The 22,710-nt window shown below is 31.6% G+C and overlaps 3 protein-coding genes and 1 long non-coding RNA gene across 12 annotated transcripts in view; 2 read left to right on the top strand and 2 right to left on the bottom strand.

Moving 5' to 3' along the window:
- The window catches only part of LOC119637205 (low-density lipoprotein receptor-related protein 2), a 150,982-nt gene extending 149,537 nt beyond the window's left edge, over positions 1–1,445 (top strand). For 8 of the 9 annotated variants that reach the window (XM_038033063.1, XM_038033064.1, XM_038033062.1 and 5 more), the window contains one exon: positions 421–1,445. In XM_038033063.1, coding sequence (XP_037888991.1) covers positions 421–934 — 514 coding nt within the window. In that variant the 3' untranslated portion in view covers positions 935–1,445. The remainder of the gene's footprint in view (positions 1–420) is intronic. The other variant, XM_038033065.1, reaches the window with a different exon arrangement.
- A 231-nt stretch (positions 1,446–1,676) lies between these two features.
- On the bottom strand, positions 1,677–7,125 carry LOC119637067. Its single transcript, XR_005247214.1, has 2 exons — positions 7,031–7,125; positions 1,677–3,544 (listed from the first exon to the last, which is right to left on the bottom strand). It is a non-coding gene; the product is annotated as an uncharacterized LOC119637067 (long non-coding RNA).
- LOC119637065 (alanine aminotransferase 1) lies at positions 6,787–20,511 on the top strand. The gene is made up of 7 exons (XM_038032886.1): positions 6,787–6,890; positions 16,418–16,872; positions 18,515–18,604; positions 18,958–19,217; positions 19,284–19,848; positions 19,909–20,167; positions 20,232–20,511. Exons 2-7 carry the CDS (start codon positions 16,519–16,521, stop codon positions 20,378–20,380), a joined length of 1,677 nt encoding a protein of 558 aa, XP_037888814.1. The 5' UTR covers positions 6,787–6,890; positions 16,418–16,518; the 3' UTR covers positions 20,381–20,511.
- A 211-nt stretch (positions 20,512–20,722) lies between these two features.
- Positions 20,723–21,893, bottom strand: LOC119637066 (B-cell CLL/lymphoma 7 protein family member A). Its single transcript, XM_038032887.1, has 2 exons — positions 21,251–21,893; positions 20,723–21,125 (listed from the first exon to the last, which is right to left on the bottom strand). The coding sequence occupies exons 1-2, from the start codon at positions 21,528–21,530 to the stop codon at positions 21,007–21,009; spliced, it is 399 nt and encodes a 132-aa protein (XP_037888815.1). The 5' UTR covers positions 21,531–21,893; the 3' UTR covers positions 20,723–21,006.
- Positions 21,894–22,710: the final 817 nt, after the last annotated feature.

The following is a 22,710-nucleotide window of genomic DNA, read 5'->3' as shown; positions in this document are numbered from 1 at the left end:
AACTGGAAATTTTAATTAAAAAACTGCATTAGTCTACATACCTAAAACTTGACAAATACGTAAGATATTCAACAAATATTATTCTTTCAATTAATACAGTAAGTTTACAATGTATTAGAAGAAATTTGGATAAAAACATTTAAATTATTGGAAAGTTATATTATTATAAAAGTTATATTGCTTGTCGTTTTGAAAAATCGTGTTTCAAAGAAAACACGTGTAAAGGTATATATATATGTATACATATTATAGACACAAAATGTGCCCAACTGTTCAAACATTCCTACTCATGCCCCTTCCTTGAAGTTTATTTAGTGGGAGAGGTGTAAAAAGTATCACAAGAAAAAAAATAAGAATCCGAATTTCCCATTGAAGTGAGAGCAATTCTTTCATGCATTATCGGTTTTGTGCTACTTTCAGCGGCAAATTAGCCCGTTTGCCTACTTTATCTTCTTCACAAAGTGTGACATTCCGGCACGGTACTAACGTAGAGTTTAATGCTCCAGACTTCACTGGACCACCAGCGGTAACTGGCGCGGCTGCTTTGGGCGACATACAACCTTTAGAAGGTTACAATTTACAAGCTGTAAACACAAGCAAAAATCGAGATTTCTCCAATCCCATGTATGACGCTGTGCAATCGGGTACCAACACAGATCCAAGCTTAACCAATGGTAATTTTAATCTTTTTCAACGCACTATACATCTTAATTACGACGAATATATTGCAGGTATTTACGAAGTGCCACATGATCCTTCCAAAGGTAAACCAATCGGTCCATTTACGGAGCCCGTTTCTGCCATTTTAGCGCCGAGCAGTATAACGCACAAATCATCGCCACAACTTCAATTGCGCACCAGGGAATTGGATCCATCGGCTGATAATGGTAAAGACACACAATATCTTGTCGAGGAAGATAAATCCGAATGCTGATACAAACCTTAGCATCATCATATCGCTATTGCAACAACCACAGCAACAATAACCTTGAAGACTTGTGGAACAAAAATTAAACGAACTAATTTCAATTTAATTTAATTAAAAGAAAAAGAAACTGTTCTACTCCGCCTATACTTTCGCAGTCCACCTCAATCTTCCTTAAAAAACGAAAACACCTTATAAAGAATATATCTATATATTTTATTAAAAACAATATGTATTTAGCAAAATCAAATAATTTAACGAAAGAAAGTTTCCGAAGAAAAACATATCTTGATGTTAGACAACAACCACAGCAAATCTAGGATGCAATTATTATTTAATATATTTGTAAAGCAAAGTAAAAGCGAAAAAGTGAAAAGTATAATAAGCCCTACTAAAAAATACAACACAAAAAAAAGAGGGAAAAAAAAGGTCGATTGTATAAAATCTTTAAATTATTTAAACGGCCTACGGTATATATTTTTGTGTATGAGAATGCTATAGAAGAGAGACAATATTATATTTAACTAATTATATAATAAAAATCAGACATGAAAACTAATATTTGTAAAAAAACAAAAAAAAAAATATATATATATATATATCTAGATATCATGTATTTTATAGGAAAATGATAATAAAAACAAAAATAAAAAAATTATTAAACAACGCCAGACTAAAATCGTTACGAAAAACAAATTAAAGCCAGAACAGCTGAAATAGTTTTCTAAAACTTTTTTATATATTTTATAAATGAAAAAAAGCATAGAAATATATAATAAACTGTAATTATAATAATAATTTAAAATTACATACTACTACTACAGTCATAGCCGACTACAACCGAGATAATGTAAATGGAATTTTCCGTTCACAAAAACTACTACAAGGTTTTTCAAAAAAATTTCATTTTAAATTATATATTTCAGAATATGCCAAGAAATCGCTAGAAAAAAAACTAAAACAATTTTTTTAATAACTTAAAGAAAAATGCTTACGAAATTGCACAAACTAAGGCATAAGAGAGAATGCTCGCATTAGAATTCAAAAATAAAAATTATTCAGCTGTTTACACTTCTTTAATGAAGAGATAAAAAAATGAGGTCCTAAGGTATTACATTATCTCATCATCAAAAATGTATTAATAAGCCAGTAAAAATTTCAGGAATGAAGAATAGGAAGAAGAATATTTTGTATATATTTGAAAAGATTTACGAACAAATGAAGAGTAAACATATTTGTTATGAATGAATCATTTACCTAAAATGCAAACGTTTTAATATAAAAACTTGAGTTTACTGGCGATAAGACAATTCAAGATATTAATTAGTACGCGGTTTTCAAGTTTGGAAAAATTTTTTCCGCTTCACTGTCGGAAACGGACAAAATGAAGCAGGCTATCAAAGCATATAAATTTCTTAATGTTGTAAAACAACGTGCAGCAAGATAAGACCTTATGATTATATATTTTTTTTTTTTCCAAAACTGATTTCGTGCAAGTAGTCACACTGGTTTATATCGAATATTCACGAAACAACCAATGAAATAATATTTATTTAAACTTTGTTGAGAATCGTTTTTTTACTCGTTACTTTAGCATTTTTTTTTTTTTTAATTTTTATTTAAGGTAAAAATATTTCTTTGATTCCTTTCCATTATTTCAAGGTGATTTTATAAATTTTGAATTCCTTGTTCCTGTCAATTTATTAAAAGAAATGAAATTATTCCAACATTGTTAAAATCCAAAAGTTCGTCCTCCATCAAGTAAAGACTCGCAAATGCAAAAGTTGTACAAGTTTTAAAAGAGAATCTTTTCTTCTTTTTAGCAAATACAAAAGAATGCATATTTTGCCGAGAAAACTTTTTTTTCTTTTTTTATCAATATTTAAAAAGAGAACGTTACCATTGAATATATAAAAAAAAAAAAAAAATCTTATATCTCGAAATGTACGGTGTCACGTTCAAAGGAGGTAAAGAAAAAAAACGCATTTTCTACTTTTACTTTTATTTTGTATGTAGACTTTAAATTTTATTTCATATTTATGTAAACAATCCTTTGGATCTGTCTACCTTATTTCTTTTCCAATTTAATAGTCCTAATATAAAGTTTGTTTGTACTTGAGTGTATTTTATTATAACTACACAAAAACATTTTCTATTAGATTTTCTTGCTTATTTAATAGGCCTCTTAATCTTAAACATTCCTTTGCAAGGAAAAGTATTTTCTTCTTAGTCTTATTTTTGTTTAAATATAATTAAAGTTTTTTTCATTATATTGTATGTCTATAAATGGAAATCGAAATTCAAAGTGTTAATAAATATTTCAAAGGAAAAATTATACAAAAAACTATAACGAAAGAGTTTTTTGCACGGAAAGCTTTCGCCATCCTCGCCCGCACAAGCATTTTACGTTTGGAAATGTTGAGGAAAAAATTACTGCCGAATTGACGCATTTCATTTTCTGATGATGACCTCATATTACAGGAGACAAGCAATCGAATCATTTATTAAATTAATAAATTTTACAATCTCCAATGCGAATACATAAAAATTCTTTCTCTCTGCGTTAAATGTAACATCCTCTTACTGCGCACATCTGCAAGGACAAGTGCATGTTTCTGTCTAAAAAGAGAGAATTAAAAACAACGATATAAGGAATTCTAAAAGATATTATATAGCTTTGGTTAGTCTCCATCATCAAATAAGGAGGAATATGTAAAAATTGTTATCCCAATACCCGAAGTTGTGATGCTTACTAACTTTATCATTTGACTCAAATCATGGGCGAAAACCTATGAAGTATTTTACTCCGTTCGAATTGCAAATTCATCGATCGTATCGGTCAACAAAAAGTCATAGCTCTAGAAAATATAAAAATTTTTTCTTTCCCTTTTCCCTTCTGGATACTAATCACTTAAGCGTATGTCTCGAATCATTAACGGTTTTTTAGGACAACTATCGAATTTTTCAATTTTTTTTAATATCTTCCTCTTCTGCTCTCACAAAAGTAAGAATACTATTTAACGGAATAAACGATAATCTGGAGCCGATTTACCGTTCGATACGATCGCATTGTAAGTTGATTGCTTTCGTTCTATGAAGTGGTATAGATAATCTTTTCTATATCTTTACGAAGTTGTACTTTTTTATTAATTTCAACTATTGTAATATATATTTTTCAAATTTGTGGTTTTTTTTTATTTAATTTTTGGTAATTTTTAATTTTTTTCGCAATTTTCACTTTGTGAAACTTCTTTTTGCACTTGCGAAATGGTTTTGATTTCTCGCTAAAAGCCGTTAGACGGTTTTTCCCTTTACACCGTTTATAAAAAAAGTGTTATGTACGGTGAATAGAGAGAGTACGGTGTTGCTCTTAATAAATAAGAAAAATGGTGAATAAAAAATCTCTCTCATCTGTTAAATGGAAAAAAGCAACAGAAAAGCCATTAGCGTTTCCGTTAAATAGGAAGAAGTAACAGAAAAGCCGCCAGATCTTCTGTAAAATAAGAAAAAGCAACAGAAAAGCCGTCAGCACTTCTGTTAAGTGCGAAGATGTAACAGAAAAGACGTCAGCATTTCTGTTGAAATTCGTATCGAGTTTGACCTCCCGTCAAAGGTGTGTATAACAAGAAGATGTAAAGAAGGGAAAATAAAGTAAATAAATAAGCAAACCAAATAAAAAATTTGGTAAAAATTTAATAAATTGATTATGTCATTGTTTATTTAAATGATCAAGTTCATTTCTTTTAGTCTGTGTCTTGGTTTTTATAATGTCTACATATAAGGTGTGTCCATTTGATGTTTTCACTTATTCATTTTACGTTTTTCTTCTGATATTTCTAACGACTATCTGTCTTTGATAACAATTTGCTTGTGTGTTGTCACCACAGATCTGCGGAACTCGTCTGTGATTTTCTCCTAGCTGACTATATATCGACTAAACAAGTACTGAAGATCATATTACTTGTCCATTTTCAAGTAATCCCATATTTCCACTTTATGTCATTCAAATAAATTTTTTTAATCATTCCATATTCTTTTAATCTTTTTTAACTTTTAAGGTACCAGCAGGTGAAAGCATTGAAAATAATTATTTAATATTATTATTTTTTCCAACATTTTGGAACTGCTGAGATAAAGTAATCTTTCTAGGTCCATTAATGTTGTCAAATACGTGGTTACATAATGAGATTTACTTTGTTTTCCTTTTAAACATGAAATCCGATAGCTATCAAACGAAAATATGACATTTTACATTGCATATCGAGCGAACACTCGTACGTTATTGAGTACCATTAACCAAAAATGAAAATTCGATATCGAGTTTATTCAATAACGACCCCTGAAATTCGAAGGCTTAGCGGCTGCAGCAAATGTAAGGATGAGCCAAATTAAGCTTCATCGTCAAGCTTACACTTGTTGAACCTTTCGATTAACATTCGTAAATAACTGATGAAGTTAGGATATCGCCCCTCTCTTAAAACGCGAAAGCAGCGAGAAATATTCTGCTTTATTTTAAATTATGTCAAATATCTTTAATTATCTAAGAGCTTTATTTCCAACATTATCCGAAACTATCGCTCAAAACATTTATTTCTCATTTGTGTATTGGTTTCCAATTACATTAATCGTAAAGTAAAACTGTGCTTCCTTACATTTAATAATAATATAAGTAATGAAAGCAACAATAAAGAGAGAGATTTTATACAAAAATAAAATAAGCAAATTTGTTGTAATTCGTTCCTAATGGGTTAATAAAAAATAATAGGAAATTAATTAATATAGGTTTTGCATCGAAATAAGCTATAATCTTTGAAATAAGAGCGAGGTAGAGAAACAGAGAGAGAGAAACGTAATTCTTTTAAAATTTTTTAGTTTAACGTTCTCCTAATGATTTCTCTTAATTTTTCTCTTAATTAATTTGTTAAGCAAGTTATTCAAGAACGTTGAACTTAATCAATGGTGTCGCTATTGATGTCAACGATTCTCTCTATTCTGATTGATTCAGTTGATTCTGAATAAATTGCCAAACTTTGAAATACTGTCTGAGTTTAAATTTGAAATTCAAAAAATATTCGCTTTTACCATCTTAATTAATTAATTAAACTCTTACTTTAACATTGATGGATGCTACTACAATAATGAAAAATATAATGAAGATATGTCCGATAATTCAAATAGCAAAATGTAGAAAAAGAAAAGCAAAATGTCTGGTTATGTCCGGCTCGAAAAAACCAATATACGTGCCTATGTAAATCTTAAACTCGAAAAAAAAATATGTAAATATCAGTACATAATTTCAATAATATAGAATATTCTTTTTTTTTTTGAAAATAGGGTAAAATCGAATGCCACGCCTATAAAAATTGTATAAAACTATTCAGGAGACGTACAAGGGGAGATGAATGCATATTTTTGATACATTTATATAAAAAAGATTATATATTACATTTCAAGCAAAGCACTTGTATGAATATATATGGAAAGAGAATATTCTTTTTTTTTTTTGAAAATAGGGTAAAATCGAATGCCACGCCTATCCCACGTTTAATCCCAAATACGACATGAAAATTTATTTTGCAATAATATTTAGTTGCGAACTTTATACATTTCTGCACAAATTATGTAACTTCAAACTTTCGTTTAGATATCCAAGTAAACATTTTCAACTCATACTAAATATACTCTAATTTATTTATATACTATAATGAACAATTTTTTCTTGCCTTGTGTGCCAATAAATACCCATAACAGACATTTAAGAGTCTGTGGTAATCGCAAAAAAAATCGTACCCCAAAGACATATCAACTCACTTCTACCATTCCTGGCAACACTGCACAATTAAACAACATAAAAGCTTAATGCCGTGCAAAAAAGTGCTGCAATTTAGTTGAATGCTGAAACTCATCGCATATTTGCGGTTAATTTATAATATTTGACTTATTGCAGTTATAACATTGTGTGCACGTAAGCATAAAATATAGTTGTGAACTTCTTTGGGGAGAGCCTAGAGCTTAAGGCCTATAAGAATAAGTAATAAAGTTGGTGTTTTCTCTTATAAATATCATGTGTGAAACAAATGCTATTTCCAAAAAACAGAAAGTTACCATAAATACCAATTTGTCTTCATATACATATATAGATGTCCATAGGATTCGAGTGGTTAGATAATCATCACTTGAACAAAAAAATAACGTTGCCAAAAAAAAAAAAAAAAGTCTTTTCTCATCAGATTTCTTTATTTATAACCGAAGAAAAATAATGTACAATCGAGAAAAAAAACGATATTGAAAAATTGATTTTTTTTTTATCAAAAATGTTACTTTCGATTTATATTGTGCTGCATATTGCATTATATATAATATTTACTCTTATAAATTTTCACAGAAATTTTAACTCATATTTGACTCTTTGCTCAGTGTTGCTTGTTACTGTTATAAGCGAGTCTCTTACTTAATGTTTAGTAATGACACTTTTGATTATATGTTCAGTTTTCTCTTGTGTAGTACTTAATGCAACACTTTATTTTGTTTGTTTGACATTTCTCTCTTATTACAGTTTTTATTTATTTTTAACTTCATCGAAATTTCGGGTATGTCGAAAATTGTGAATTAATAAAAAATAACACGTACTCATACGAACGCAAAAACAATTTGCTTGACATATCATATAATGTATGTTGTGTTATACAATATAAAAAACGTCATAACTAACTAACTAACTGTTGTAAGATAATCTCTCTGGATCGAAGAAAATGTGCATACACATTTATATCAGCGCGAAAGCGATTAGTTGCTTTTCCTAAGTCTCTATCGATATCGTCGTCGTTTTATGGAATCGTTCTTGCTTCTTTTTCATTTATTTCGTTTTGCGAACTTTCACCCTTTTCTTTCAATTTCTTTATTTTGATGGAGGAAAACAACAACTCAACATACGATGGACATAAAAAAAAATTGTAACAAAAAGGTCAGAAGTTCGCAAAGCTAAACAGCCAAAGAAGTTCAAATTGGTCGTTTCAAGTTTCAAGTGCTTCTCGATTTTTCATACTTCCGCACAAACTTAATTATGACAAGCGACGTAAGTAATATAAGAGGACTATCCGAGAAAGGGCTCTGTGAAAGAAAATTTCATTTTCCTTTATTAAACATTTAAGAACGAACTTGAGCATAAACCATCATATTGGTAAAATATTTGGCTGCTTTCATGCAACTGAGAACTTAATAATGAAGCTAGATTGCGATTTATTTTTTTATCGTAAAGTTCATAAGGCCAGAAAGTAAATGGTTATAAAGACTGTTAGCAAATGAAATTCAAGAGGATTTCTTTACGAAGTCAAGCTACTTAACGACCGAATGGTCATCACTGCAGTATATAAGATGACCAGTTTTTCTTTTTTGTGATGCGTGATTGCAAGAATAATCAATTACTTTTTGAGTCGATTTAACTTTGCATGTTCGTCTGCTTCAAGTTTATGTACTTTTGTGTTCAACTTACAAGTCATTATTTTTAAGATACTTTACGAAATTTAGTATGCTAACGTTTTCTTCACATAAGAACGAAATGGAAAATGGATTGGATCAGGCCACAGTATACATAACATATTATTTGGAAAAATTTTTATATTTGTGTTAAGCGAGGTCGTGTAGAGTATTTAATAGTTCACCTTGCTCGACTATAATCTCTTCACTTGTTTTACATTATTCTTCTCTACTTCAAGTTCAATTTCAGAAAGCAGAGCGACACTTCTTCCCAACATATATTTCCTAACTCTCACATAATCTCTACTTTACCTAGGGATTTTTTCTAATTTTATCGATTTCATTTCCTAAGTATACTTCTGTATAGAATAGATTATTCCTCCACGTCGCGCCGTCTGCCATATTTTCTGTCGGCCGATGGTGCCCAGCTTACCGTGTTCCATTCTCCAAGTGCTTTTTTTGGACAACAATATCAAGAGGATCGATAATAGCTCTAGTGTACAATATTGTATTGTCATCGTAAAAAATTGCAGCATGATCCGACATATGCGCCCCAAGTAACGATTGGAAGCTTCACTGCTAGCGCCAATGCAAGTTATATAAAAGCTTATATTAAGATACAAAATTGATTTGTGAATCCACCCAAAATTATCGAATATCTGATCATATTCCTCTCTTTCTTAAATTAAAAACTTGGTAGAGCTTACAACTTAGGGTTCAAGTTCTACGTGCAATTTTCAGTTCCAAAAAGAACAAGTCCATTTACATCTTGGGCCTCAATTATAAATATTAACTTATATAAAATGCTGCTAAATTATTGTATTACATAACAAGTGAAGATATTATAGCTGGCCCGGGACCAACGTTAAATGTCCCATACCATCTTGCAAATATTCATAGAAAGAATCTTCAACATGAGCCTTTATATACGAGGCTGAACACAGGAAAGCAAGACAGACAGATGAACATACAAACTTAAATCAATTCATTAAGTGATTCTGGATCGACCTGTGAAGGGTGGATCTATGTCAAGTACTTCCAAGTTTCGCATACATCCGCACAAGCTTAACATATCCTTGTGCCACAGATGGAGTAGAGTGTAAACAATCGATGTGAAATACATACGATGCACGAGATATATTATACAATACAATATAGGGTTGATATATCAGATGATATGTCGAGTATAAACTAGAGATAAATGACAATAGATCTGATGAAAGGTGAATGTAATTTTTTTTCTTCAAACGCTGCTATCTAGAGCCGAATTGATGTCCGTTCCGTATACACCTATAGTAAAGTGCACAGAGTAAGCGGACGGACATGACTCAGTATCTCCCGTTGATTATGAATACATGCGCATTATATTACAGAGAGATTTTAGTTACATATACGATGAACGCTAGCTGTCAAAATGGGATTTGTTTAACCGTGAAATTTGAACATTGAGACGTAACCGAGTATATATTCATTTATTTATTTATTTTTTATTTATATATTTTTTTTCTTATTACATAGATCACGAGTTTAGTAAAGCCACTGCAAAGCGATAAGAATTGAGTTTGCTTTTTTTTTTTTTTTATTTAAATTGTGTAAAGTTTCTCTAAATAAGCAAAGGAGATAAGACCACTAGAAAAAGGTTATATTTGAATCAATTCTATTGTTAGTCGATCCGAATAAAATTCTTACATACGATCTATACATTCGTTGGAAGCTTGAATTGATCGTATGCCATTCTTCGTCCAGCTTAAATGCATAGTTTATCGAATATCTGAACACAAAATGCATTGAATATTTCGGGGCGTTTATGTTAACACACTGCTGGTAGAACATATTTAACATCAAATTGAAATAATAATAATAGGCTTTTTTTCTTCGCTTGTCCGAAGCGCATTTTTACTTTAGGTGAACTTGAAAAGTCGGTAGACGTTGTAAATAACGTAAATAAATTATTTTAAATAAATATCACTAAGCTCGTGTAATGAGTAATATAAGGTTCAGAAATCGTAATGCAGTGTTAATAAAAGAGGCAGACAAAACGGAATATAGTGCTTATTATCGTTCATGCCATACGTTCTCGTGTATATATTTAGAATGCATGAAAATGAAATGAACAAACATTAAAGTACGCATATGTCTATGTCGCGCATTTATACATACATTTATGTACAAAATATATATTGGCTGAGTGCCAAATTGTTAAATATGAAAAATAAATGGTTCATCCATAAGTGTTCGCATGCTTACAAGTGCACGGTACACACGAGGTTCCATGGAAAAAAGAACAAATACTCCCGGAATACTTTTGGCAAACGTTCGCCACATACAAGCCATACTACTCGCTCCAATTTGCTCACTATCTTAAAATAATATCTTCTAGACTATATTATTTAAAGCTTCTCATTATAAAGTAGTGTAATGTAACTATTCTTTTTGTCTTTGCAAGGAGGAATGTCTTATGACTCCATTTCTCTCTCTCTCTCTCTCTCTCTCTCTCGAACCGACCTTAATCCATTTGCATAAGTAAAACCATAACAATGAATTAATTGTAAAGAAACATTGTACTCATATTATTTATTATTTTTTTTTCAATATTTTGTATTTTCATTGTTTATTCACGTTTAATTGATAATTAAGACACAAGCACACAAAAATGTAAATATGTAAATAAAAAAAAGTGTAACGATTGATAGTGGATTTGACAATAATAAGCAGTTGTAACTGGACTTGCACTTGATTGCTGAAAATAAATACTAAAAAATAGTCAAGAGGAACAGTTCAGTTTGCCCTTTGGCCGCACAATCAATGCTTTTGTACTCTTTGAAAAGTTAAGTCTAGTCATTGTTGCAACTTTAGATTGATCTTAGGCTGTACTAGGCTTTCGAAAATAGATACTTTTAAAATCCGATCACGATAACAAGGCTTGCTTGACTTGAACATATAAAAATATTTTTCTTTCAGTTCGCTTCTCTATTCTAATAAGAAAGAGAGATGAACAGAAAGAAAATTATATTCGGTTGTGATCGAATCTTCTATACCCATCATCGCGATCCTGAAAAAAGTAAAATAACTAAATTGTCATACTCATAATATTGAACAGGCACGGATAAGTTTTCCCATTTTTGTGCAGGTATTATTGCAGCATCGTACGGTAATGAGTAAAAAAACAATTTTTTTTATCCCTTTTGAAAACCAGATGTGTTCTGACTTTACGTGGTACTGCGGGCCGATTTAGCTCACTTTCAACACCAACCTTCGTGCAAGAACCTCCAATGTTTCTATCATATTTGGTAGCTACATTTTTGCGGCAAGAAATATTACATAGACGGACATGCTTAAATCGATTCCGAATTTGATGCTGATCACGAACATATAAAATATATATACGTTGTGGCATCTCTAAACCTATCTTCTTAGCGTTGCAATGTTTTGCCAAAATTAATGTACACCACCCTCATCCTTCGGTAAGGGTGTAATAAGTCGTACCGGGCTTGGACTTGGACTCGGGCTCGAACTGTAATAATTTTCATTAGGTCATTTGCCACACTTGATTACACAATAGATTGCAAGTTCATTCACTTAGCATATCGGTTGTACATCCTAACGTATATATCGTCACTCATTAATTTTTATGATGCTTGAGCAAAATTGTACTAATTGTGGGCGATAAACCGTGCTCAACACAAATCGATCATTCACGCTAAGCCTTTGGAAAATTTAACATAGGCCCGGCCACACAAAATAAAAAAAATAAATAAATCATAGTTTGTTGATTTTTGCATCATCTTATCAAATGTATGCATACATGAACTAAATTTCCTTGTAGTTCATATTTATGCACATATGTGTTTTTCTTTTTTTTGACTGCATCACCGAAGGATGAGGGGCATATTAATTTTGTCAAAACGTTTGCTACAATCGGAATAAAGCCTCAGAAACCCCACGAAATGTATAATTCTGAATCGATTTAAGGACGTCCGTCTGCCCGACTGTGTAATATATGCAGTAAACATTCTCCCGTTAGCTTTAAATGAAATGAATGAATTGACACAAACTTTCCAAAGGATGTACCGACAACGCCCACACGCCTATACGAAAATAACTTTTATTTTGAAAGTAGAAAAAACCAGCCGTTCCTTCTCAATATAGAGCATGAAAATTTATTTCTTTTAGGTTTTTTGTCTTTAGGTAATGGGTATAAATATAAACAAATAAGAACGTTATAGTCGGGTAACTCTATCACCGACCATTAAACACCCTAGACCACTTCACCTAATACAATTAGTCACTCGTTTCGTAATAATACATCAGTTATTTTTATGCAAAGGCATACTTTTCGTGAAGGCCCGCATATTGAAGGATTCTGGAAACATCATATGACGCGATCCAAGCAAATTTACAAACTTAACTTACTTTCTACAAAAGTTATTATTTTTCAGTCTCCAACGTAGAAAAGTAGAAAATAGACTTTCTTTCCATATAAGGAATTGCTTTTCATGATAAGACCTAGATATGTTGGAGTCTCAAACATAGAGCAACGTGATCCAAATTTCCTGCCCTTATTCTTTTTTTGCTTGATTGCTACTATGGACCAATTTTCATCATAAAATATTAAAAATTAAACCTTTTTCTGAAGAGCTTACTTTTCATTAGATACCTCACATGGAGTGGGATCCAAGAACTATATTCAAATGTGGTTCAAATTTGGCCCAGTTATCATGAACAAATTTTTTTTATAAAACATTAACAATTAGATATTTGCTGTCTTGTAAGAGTTTATACTTCCAGAGAATGCTTATATGCGCACTTTTCAAAATAAGGCTTTTTATGAGGAGTGGTCGAAAAACTGAACTCATCCGAATCATTTTCAATAGAGCTCGTCGTTGGGGCAAAGCATTTCAATGCATCAATTTTACATGGACAGACAAGCTTAGACCGAAAGCTTGAGAAATGGATTTTGAACCTATCGATGTGATTAAAGCGGGGTCTACGTCAAGTCTTTCTGGATGTTGCATACATCATACAACAAAATTCATAGCCTCTTGTACCTTAAGTGATGCAGGGCACAAAAAGGCTATAAGTTTACGAAATTTGTTTCTATTTCTATCTGATCTTGCACGTTGTTGCACGGAGGTTGTTATTGGAATTGAGCCAAATTGACCAAAAGACAGGACCGCAGTGCAACATAACTTGAGAGCACCGCTTTCCTAGAAAACACAAAAAATGTGCTTTTGCTCCTTGCTTACACACAACAACAAGAGCTTGCATTTATTTTCTATGCGTTATCCTACAGCACCTGTACAAAAATGGAGAGAATCGGCCACGCCTATTTTATATTGTAGAATACTACAATTTCATATTTTTATTAAAACGTTTACAGCACCCAGATGCAACGTTCAGAGAACTTATAAAATCTACATAGTATTGATCAATGTCAAATGAGATATGTTTGGCAGTTCGTCTGTCCATCTATTTGTTAATTGATGTGACAAACGTACTCGAGGTCGCAACAATGGAGATATATGCGATATGAAACTTCACCTTTGCACAAAAATAGAAAAAAACCACCAAGTCTAGTCAATAAATATTATAGAGTATGCAAATTAAGGTTTCTACTTTTCTTTTAGTCTGTTTTAGAATAACAACGATGGATGCTAAAGATCCGGACGCAGCCGAATATAGTTTTCTTACATTTCTTACTATCTAGGGGTATATCTTCCCAATGGTAATCATTGACAAAATAAGTCGTACGCGGAAATGCTTTCCTGCTAAACGGCGATTTCTTTGGCTTCTATCAAGCTCAATGACGCAATGGTTCACCAACTTTTTTCGATTAATTAAGCAATTAAAATATTGTGTAAATTAAGAATGAATCAATCATTTCGATAGTCATGTTAAATCATTAGCAAACAACAATATTCACAAAATTAAAATTGCAAAGGAAAACCACCTTTAATGTATATGACGAAAAAACTAGGATATATTTTTAGAATAAAAGTCGAGTAAAAGGAAGTTGTCGAAAAAGCTGTCCGATCCTAATCGTCGTCAGAGGAGAACAGGTCGACGTAATAAGTTTCATGAAAACTTCTCCAAACTTGCGATTTGTAGGTTGTACGCAAAAATACTTAGGCAGACGGACAGACAAACTTAGATACAGTCAGAAATCTGAATCAATCGTTATAATAAAAGGTGGATCTATCTCAAGCCCCTCTTAGTATTGCATACATGTGCACAAACTATAATATAATCTAATATACCCACAAAGGGTGTAGAATATAAAAACGGATAATTAACACATATATAAAAAAAAATTTCAAAATGTATAAAATATTCAACAATAGTCAATGTGGTGGTACTACTACTAACTACTTTCGGACTTTCTGTAACCAAGTTCTGTGGATTAAGTTTTAGGGGTGTATTCCGCTATTGTGAAAAAGTTGCCCTGTCATATCCCTGTGATATTGCTCAGAATAGATCCATTAATATATGGCTTTGTGTTTCTAAACACATTCAATGCCATTATTATTAAGTAGAGAAGGACAGTTATATTGCTTGTACTCTTTACTCGTTGTTATTATTTGTGCAAATGTTTTCATATCGGGTAAATGATATGGATTAGTATCTCCAGAATTTTTATCGTATTTTGTCTTCTTTTGTGTCGTTCAAATGCTTTAAAGAAGAAGACAATGCGTGTTTGTGGGTAAATGAGTATGTGCTTAAAATAATAGTTTAAATTACCTGAAGAAATTTTCAAGAATACATCGATTGATCAGATCTAAGAAGTTTAATCCGTAATAATAATAATAAATTAGCTTAGGTTTTGAAAGCGAGTAATATAACCTTAAACTATGATTGTGAATATTCGATTCGCTCTGGACTCTTTTTGATATCAAAAAAAAAACAAGAAAAACAAAAGGAGAATTCTATACTCCAGAACGAATGTACAAATCCGTCCTCATCCGTATTCAATTCGAAGAAAAAAAATTTGTACAAACTATGTAACACAAGTGCATGTATATTTGCGTGATAGATTCTAGGTTTAAGCAAAAGCTTTATTCAATCAGCAAAAATCTCTTTTAGCAAACACTTGCTTAAACACGGTCATGCAATCATAAATAAGTTCAATAAACTCTCTGAATCGCTGTCTAGTGTGCTTAGATAAATTCAAATTTGTAAAGCTATTTTGGGTCATCAGTTTCTCTAAATAGAAAATAAAAAAAAAATGAATATTTCGCAAAAAAGAGCTCTCCGTTAAACTAGCTGTTCCTTTTATTTTTAATATTGTGATTGTTTAATAAAATTTGTTACGGTCGACCCAACAACAACAAAATTGATAATTTTTGGTCATCTTGAAAGAATGAATATTTTATGTATGATTTTAATACCATAAGGGATGAAAAAATGAAAACGTCTGCAGCTGCAATGTATTTACTCACTTATGCATATACCTTCCCATGTTGCTAAAACAAGCCGACTACAAAACTAAAAATGAGCACCGTATTAGAAACCACTGTAGAACAGGCTATCTAAATAATTTTCAATTTGATCGTCTTCAAGCGGTTCGTTTATTTCGTTTCTTTTGCAGATTATTTATTTTGATAGTCCTGCCACTATAGTTCACATAATATTCCTTAACTAGCAACCTCCCTAAGCAGATACGGAATGCGCAATATTAAGAAAGTTATGGCCAGATAAGGATCTGGCTATCATTTTCTTCAGTGACATTTCTCTTTTTGTTTTTTTAAGCCGTCATTTCGATCGCTTCTTTACTTTTGGGAAAACCAATATTTGCCATATTTTGGAAACTTATAGCTTTTTAGGCAAAGATTAGTTACGTATCTCTTTTAGTTCGTGTTTCCGTATTTTTGAACAATTTAATAAGATATTTATTCAACGAGTAGTACATAATTACGCCTATGCAGCTTGACGTAATCAAATTTATTATTCTCTCTTTCTCTGCATCTCTCTCGCCCCTTCTAATTGTATTTTTATTACTCTCTTTTTATTCTATTTTAGCAAGATATTAACGAGAAAAGCTTCAATAAACTCTCCTTGTATTCTCTCTCTTCTTCTGCCTTATATTGTCTAAATAAACGAAAAAAAAAAGATAAATAAAAATGAGTCGCATTTTGCTCAATAATTCCAATGCGGTGCTTCAAGCCGTCACTGCGTGCAATAAAGCACAATCGTCACCTACAGTTAAGAATCATGTTGTTCGCCGCTGGCAGTCATTATTGTTTCATATGAACAAAAAACATCATCAAGCCGCAACGACTAGGAATAACATAATGGATGGAGTTTGCAGTGACGTTATTACAGCGAATAATAATCGTTGTTTCAGCTCTGCTGCGAGGGAACAAACAAAATGTCTACAATTAGAAAATATCAACCCTAATTTTATAACAATGGAATATGCCGTGCGCGGTCCTCTGGTCATACGTGCTGGCGAAATTGAGAAGGAATTAAAGCAGGTAAAAATGTGTAGCTACATATCAGTTTATAAATTTATGGCGGCCATATAAAAAAAAAAAAAACAAGCATTTTGTTAACATTTTTTTTTTTTTTCACTTTTTTACAACAACAACGTGATCTCATAAATATTTTTGGCATGTTTCCTTATTGTTTGTTTTGAGGCTTTTTTTGCTGGCAAGTGTTATCATTAAAAAAATTTTACACAAATTTTGCTAAATTTTTTCTAAATTGAATCAAATCATAAATGGATAATTCTCGGGAATGATGGCGTAAAGTACAAAAACATAATGATGAGCGATTTCTATATTGACGTTGCTTACGTAAATATATATCGTAACTAAAAGACGTTAAAAGTTTCCAGTCAACGAATTCAGATAGTTTCGTTTACTAGGATATTTATATGGGTCAATTTTTACCATTAATAGACAAACTTGTGATATTATGTTGTCATTAGCAAGTTTTAACGAAAATATTGAAATGCTCGTCTATATATATTCTGGATACGCTGTCATGAGTCAATGTAGCCGTATGTTACGTATTTTCAAGCCTTGGCAACTGAAATAAAATTACTATAACCACTTTGGAAATTGCCGAACATTTTATTGGGTAATAATCAATAAACCGCAATGGGTGATAAAACATTGTTGTAAAAGCTTTCTTTGCAACAGATGCACATTCATATGTATGGCGAAACAATATTTTCAAAGGTTCCAAAAATAAGCTTGAAATTAAAAAAAAAAAAAATTGTGAAATTTATATTTTATAATTTTGTTTGAGCTCTCTAATAGATATCAAATAATTTTTTCTCTTACATAAATCTAATTGAATGCTATTAATTTGCGAGCTATCCACCACAAATGATTTCCAACTGTAACCTTATTGTTCAAAACCTAATCTCTCAGAAAGTCCGCAATATTTCCTTATTTATGTACTTCAATGCTGTACGGACCTGCAAAAATGAGGAAAAATCTTAGGAGATTTAACATTTATTTACAATTCTTAAGGAACGAAAGAAGCGTCAGTACAGACGGCGAAAGGGTAAATGCCATCTTTCGATTTTCTTCTAGTAAATTAATGCAATCAGGACATCGTTCCATCTGAGTATTGATCTTAGGGAAAAACGTATAACTCGATTTGCATTGGTAAACTTTTGATACAAGCGAGACGATCGATCATACATCCCTCAACGTAATATAATGTTGTATAATCTGATAAAAACATTTCTTACCTATTAGCACAAAGTTTTATTTACAAAGTGACAAAAAATATTTATTTAAAAAAAAAAAAAAAAACAAAAAAAAAAAAGGTAACAAGCAAGTAGAATAAGTGCTTACAGACACACAGTTACTATGTGAAGTGCCTGTATAAAAGCTTCAAGATACGTCTAAATTGATTAAAGCCATTTATAATAAATGTGATTGTAGTCAGTTGGAAGGTGAAACCGAATGGAATTGTTTAGGTCTAACATCATTTATGAGCTTATCTATTATTACTTTTTCAAAAATAACTTTGCAATTACTTTTTTGAAATGCATAGAAACATTAGCTAAGAACACGTGTACGTGTAGATGCAAGTGTCGCAAAGTTCTAATCTTCGAAAAAGAAGTCTAAGCTAAATTGTTCTTTTTCTTTCCTCCTTTAGGGCGCTAAGAAACCGTTTGATTATGTCATACGCGCCAATATCGGTGATTGTCATGCTATGGGACAAAAGCCCATTACCTTCCTAAGGCAAGTAAGTATACTAGCATATATATGTTGTTACAATTAGACATGCCAAAAAGAATTTTTAAAAAGTTCAAACGATTTAAATGAATGAATATTTGATAAATGCATTCACATTTGCATAAGTGCAGTTCAGTGTAGGCAAACTCTTAAACAATTATTTAAGCAATTAATTAGTTTTCATTAGTTCTACATACATTCCTGTATGCATTAAAGTGTATGGAAGAAATTTCAAAAATAGCACAGTTTAATGCAAATTTAGAAAAGAAACTGTGCTTAAATATAAAAAAAAAAAAAAAAAAAAAAAAAAAAAAAAAAAAAAAAAATTTTTAATAAGAACATTTTGCGGTATTGTTTTTCTAGTTACTAAACTTGACATTTGCACCCGAGTTGCTGAATTCCTCCAGCTATCCTGATGACGTTAAAGCACGTGCAAAGGAGGTTCTAAATGGTTGCCAGGGAGGATCAGTTGGTTCGTACACGGACTCAGCTGGCCTGGAAGTTGTGCGACGTCAGGTGGCTAATTTTATAGAGAAACGTGACGGTCTACCGTGTGATTGGCGTACCATATTTTTAACGGCTGGTGCTTCGCCTGGTATCAAAAGCGTATTATCTTTGATTAGGCTAGTTTTTTTAATTCCATCTCTTTGAATAATTAAAGACGTATGATGTATATGATATATTTTTAGATGTGAAGTCGGCGGTAAAAAGCCCGGTGTTATGGTGCCAATACCTCAATACCCGCTGTATTCAGCGACCATTGCCGAATATGGCATGGATAAGATTGATTACTATTTAGAAGAGGAAACCGGTTGGAGTTTAAGCCGAAAGGAATTGCAACGAGCGTACGATGAATCTACAAAGAAAACTGCGCCCCGTGCTATTGTCGTTATTAATCCTGGAAATCCTACGGGGCAAGTATTAACACGTGACAATATTGAAGAGATTATTAAGTTTGCTTATGACAATAAGCTCTTCATCTTGGCTGATGAAGTGTACCAGGATAATATTTATGGCAAGAATTCCAAGTTCTTTTCATTTAAAAAAGTCCTCATCGAAATGGGCGCTCCCTATAAAGATATGGAGTTAGCTAGTTTTATGTCCACTTCAAAGGGTTATCTAGGCGAATGCGGTATACGTGGCGGCTATATGGAAATTATCAATATGTGCCCCAAAGTTATGGCAATGTTGTCAAAATCTATTACTGCCTCATTATGCGGTACGACAGCCGGACAAGTGGCTGTTAGCGCTTTGGTTAATAGAAATACATTTTAGTAACATCAAACAAATAAAAAATCTATTAAATTACTGTAGGTAAACCCTCCGAAAAGTGGCGAACCGTCATACGACCAATACATGAAGGAGCGTAATGGTGTCTTGGGAGCTTTAAAGGAACGAGCCGAATTGGTATATAATACTCTTAGCAGTTTTGAGGGTTATAAAGTTAATCGCGTACAAGGAGCTATGTATGTTTTCCCCCAAATTGAGATCCCGCCCAAGGCTGTAGCGGCCGCTAAAGCAAAAAATATGGCTGCTGATACGTTCTATGCTACTGAACTCTTAGAAGCTACAGGTATTAAAACTTTTTTATTTTATATATATTTTATTATACTTTATATAACTTTTTATAATTTAAGGTATTTGTATTGTGGCTGGCACTGGTTTTGGTCAAAAGCCTGGCACCTACCATTTCCGTAGCACAATTCTACCTCAAACACCCGTCTTGAAAGATATGATGAATAAGTTCAAGAAATTCCACGCTGATTTCATGCAAAAATACAAGTAAAAACCTTGCGCCTACTTATTAATGCATAAAATTTCATTATAGCTAAGTTTTAGTTTTGTTATCCATTTGATTTGTTATCTCTAATGCTATGATCAATTCAATGTAATAAAATGAATAAGTAGCAAAAAGGATATGTTTTTTCTGTGTATTATTTCATTTCATCTTCTTGTTCACGTTAATCTTATACTTAGCGAAAAATTTTCTTTAAATTTATTAAATTACAAAACAAAGATGACAATAAACTTAATTTAAATGTTTGCGTGTGAGTTGTAAAAAAATCTATATTAAATTATTTTGTGTTATATAAAGAACATGTGAGTAGTAGAATAGTTACTGCAAAAAGGTATTCTTCCTGCCAAAAAAACTATTACACCATGCTGGCAGTCTGTAAATATATTTCAGACAATGTTGTGTTTACAAAATATGCAGTAATGGGTGAACGTAACGTAATAATTATATAAATAATATAAAGAAAATTGTATATAAAAAAAAAAAATTTATGATTAGAAAGAGATAATTCGTCTTTCGATTGATTTTTCAACTTATATTAAGGCCGAAGTAGGAATAGAGTATGCAGAGTTGTGCACATGAGCTTAAAATGGTTATTTAAAGAAAATTTCTGACTTTTAATCGCCAGTTTTAAGACGTTTCACTGGTCCATCACTGCCTTGAGAATTAGAATCCTCAGAAAATGGTATGCCACTAACAAAATCTCCACCTTGAGAATCACTCACCACGGAGAAACCTGAAAAAATTAGGCAAAATTAAAATCTATATATTGAAAATAACCGATTTTACAAAATAGGATAGTTAGAGGGCACTTAATAAAAAGTATAAAGCCAACATTCTTTTCAACTTCGTCGCACTCACAGGTATTAGAGTCTTCAGCAGTCAATCCATAGCTGGATGTTATTTGAGGTGGTGTTGGCGTGCCCTTCTGTGAATTCTCTTTATTACATTGTTTATTCAGTGAGCTCAATTTTTTTTTGTCAGTATTAGATATAGGCACCCATTTGTAGATTTTCATAGTAGTATCGCTTATGGTTACCCATTTCTTCTCCCAATGTCTGGGTTTATCGACCGCCTGCATAACACGTTTAATATCATCTTTGGCTCTACTCCTGGTCTCGGCTCTTACGCTACGCGACATATTCTAGCTCGACCGAACTAAAATTGTATTACTTTTACATTCAGAAAATTTTCAAACAATTTGTAGTTGTGATAAACACACTAGTTTTTTTTTTCTTTTTTTATTTTTTTTTTTTTTTATTTTATAAAAATGGCCGCGCCGGGAACCAACGACATCAATTCATGCACAGTCTCAATACATTTTACTATTATTTTTTCTTTTTTTTTTTGTAAATGGGATTGCCGTTGCGCTTTGAAACCTGCTTAGAAAAAATATTTTCAAACTTATTTGCACTCCTACTTTCATCCAAATTAGGACTTTTTAATATTAATAATAATATATTTTATGAATGCACGGTATTGAAAAAATCAATGTTATGCAGTATTGCCATACGTCAGCATTCACAAAAAGATAAATTTGTGTTTATGCAACGTTGCAAATTTGCGTAGATTGTCAAAAGCGCAGCCTATATATAGCAAAAATAAACAAGGGTTAATATGACATTTGAACAAATAAAATAAATTCTGGACCATACTTGTTATCACGTTGCAACCATGAAATGTTGGTTGAGACGAACAATTACGGAATTAATCACAGGTACTTCGTTTAGAAATGAATTTGAAAATTAACTTTGGACATATAAGCCACAAATCTATTGGCTCAGTCCATCTCTGTTCAACATGCCAAAAAAAAAATTAACTTTTAAGCGGAGTAACTGACGTTACAAATCGGTCGTATGATAATTAAATGATAGAGTAGCACGACAGGTTGGCCTAATAAAACTTTTTAAAAGTCCACTACGCAAATGATATCTTGAAAGCTCGAAGGATAAGTATTTTCTTTACCAATGAAATTAGAAATTCTTTCAAGCTAATGTATCTCATGCGTAGATCGTCAAATATTTTAAACATTTATTTAAGGAAAATAACGTGCGACGCTAAAATTTCAAAGCTTGGTTTTCTAATAATGCATATAAACCCTCTGTCACTACTTTCCTACAATTTTATTAACTAAAGAATGCTTTTTTTCTTTTCTTTTTGCATAAACCGGAATTATGTTTACTGCAACGATAAGTCCTGCTTATTAATTAAAATATGTAACTAATCAAAATATAATCAAAAGATAGGAGATTAGAACACCCGTAGCAGTATTTGTGACTCTTAACTAAATTCCTACTTTAAATCTTCATATTCCTAATTTG

This window comes from Glossina fuscipes, unplaced genomic scaffold, assembly GCF_014805625.2.
Source record: "Glossina fuscipes isolate IAEA_lab_2018 unplaced genomic scaffold, Yale_Gfus_2 43, whole genome shotgun sequence".
Classification (NCBI taxonomy): Eukaryota; Metazoa; Arthropoda; class Insecta; order Diptera; family Glossinidae; genus Glossina; species Glossina fuscipes.
Note: the sequence above shows the minus strand (reverse complement) of the source record. Positions and strands in the feature narration are given on the sequence as shown.

Bases quoted from the DNA above. Each gene is read 5' to 3' on its own strand.
- LOC119637065 (XM_038032886.1), top strand. From the start codon at position 16,519: ATGAGTCGCATTTTGCTCAATAATTCCAATGCGGTGCTTCAAGCCGTC. The intron at 19,218-19,283 runs GCTAGTTTTTTT...ATATATTTTTAG, and splicing joins AGCGTATTATCTTTGATTAG to ATGTGAAGTCGGCGGTAAAA. The intron at 19,849-19,908 runs GTTAATAGAAAT...AAATTACTGTAG, and splicing joins AAGTGGCTGTTAGCGCTTTG to GTAAACCCTCCGAAAAGTGG.
- LOC119637066 (XM_038032887.1), bottom strand. From the start codon at position 21,530: ATGTCGCGTAGCGTAAGAGCCGAGACCAGGAGTAGAGCCAAAGATGAT. The intron at 21,126-21,250 runs GTGAGTGCGACG...TAATTTTTTCAG, and splicing joins TGCTGAAGACTCTAATACCT to GTTTCTCCGTGGTGAGTGAT.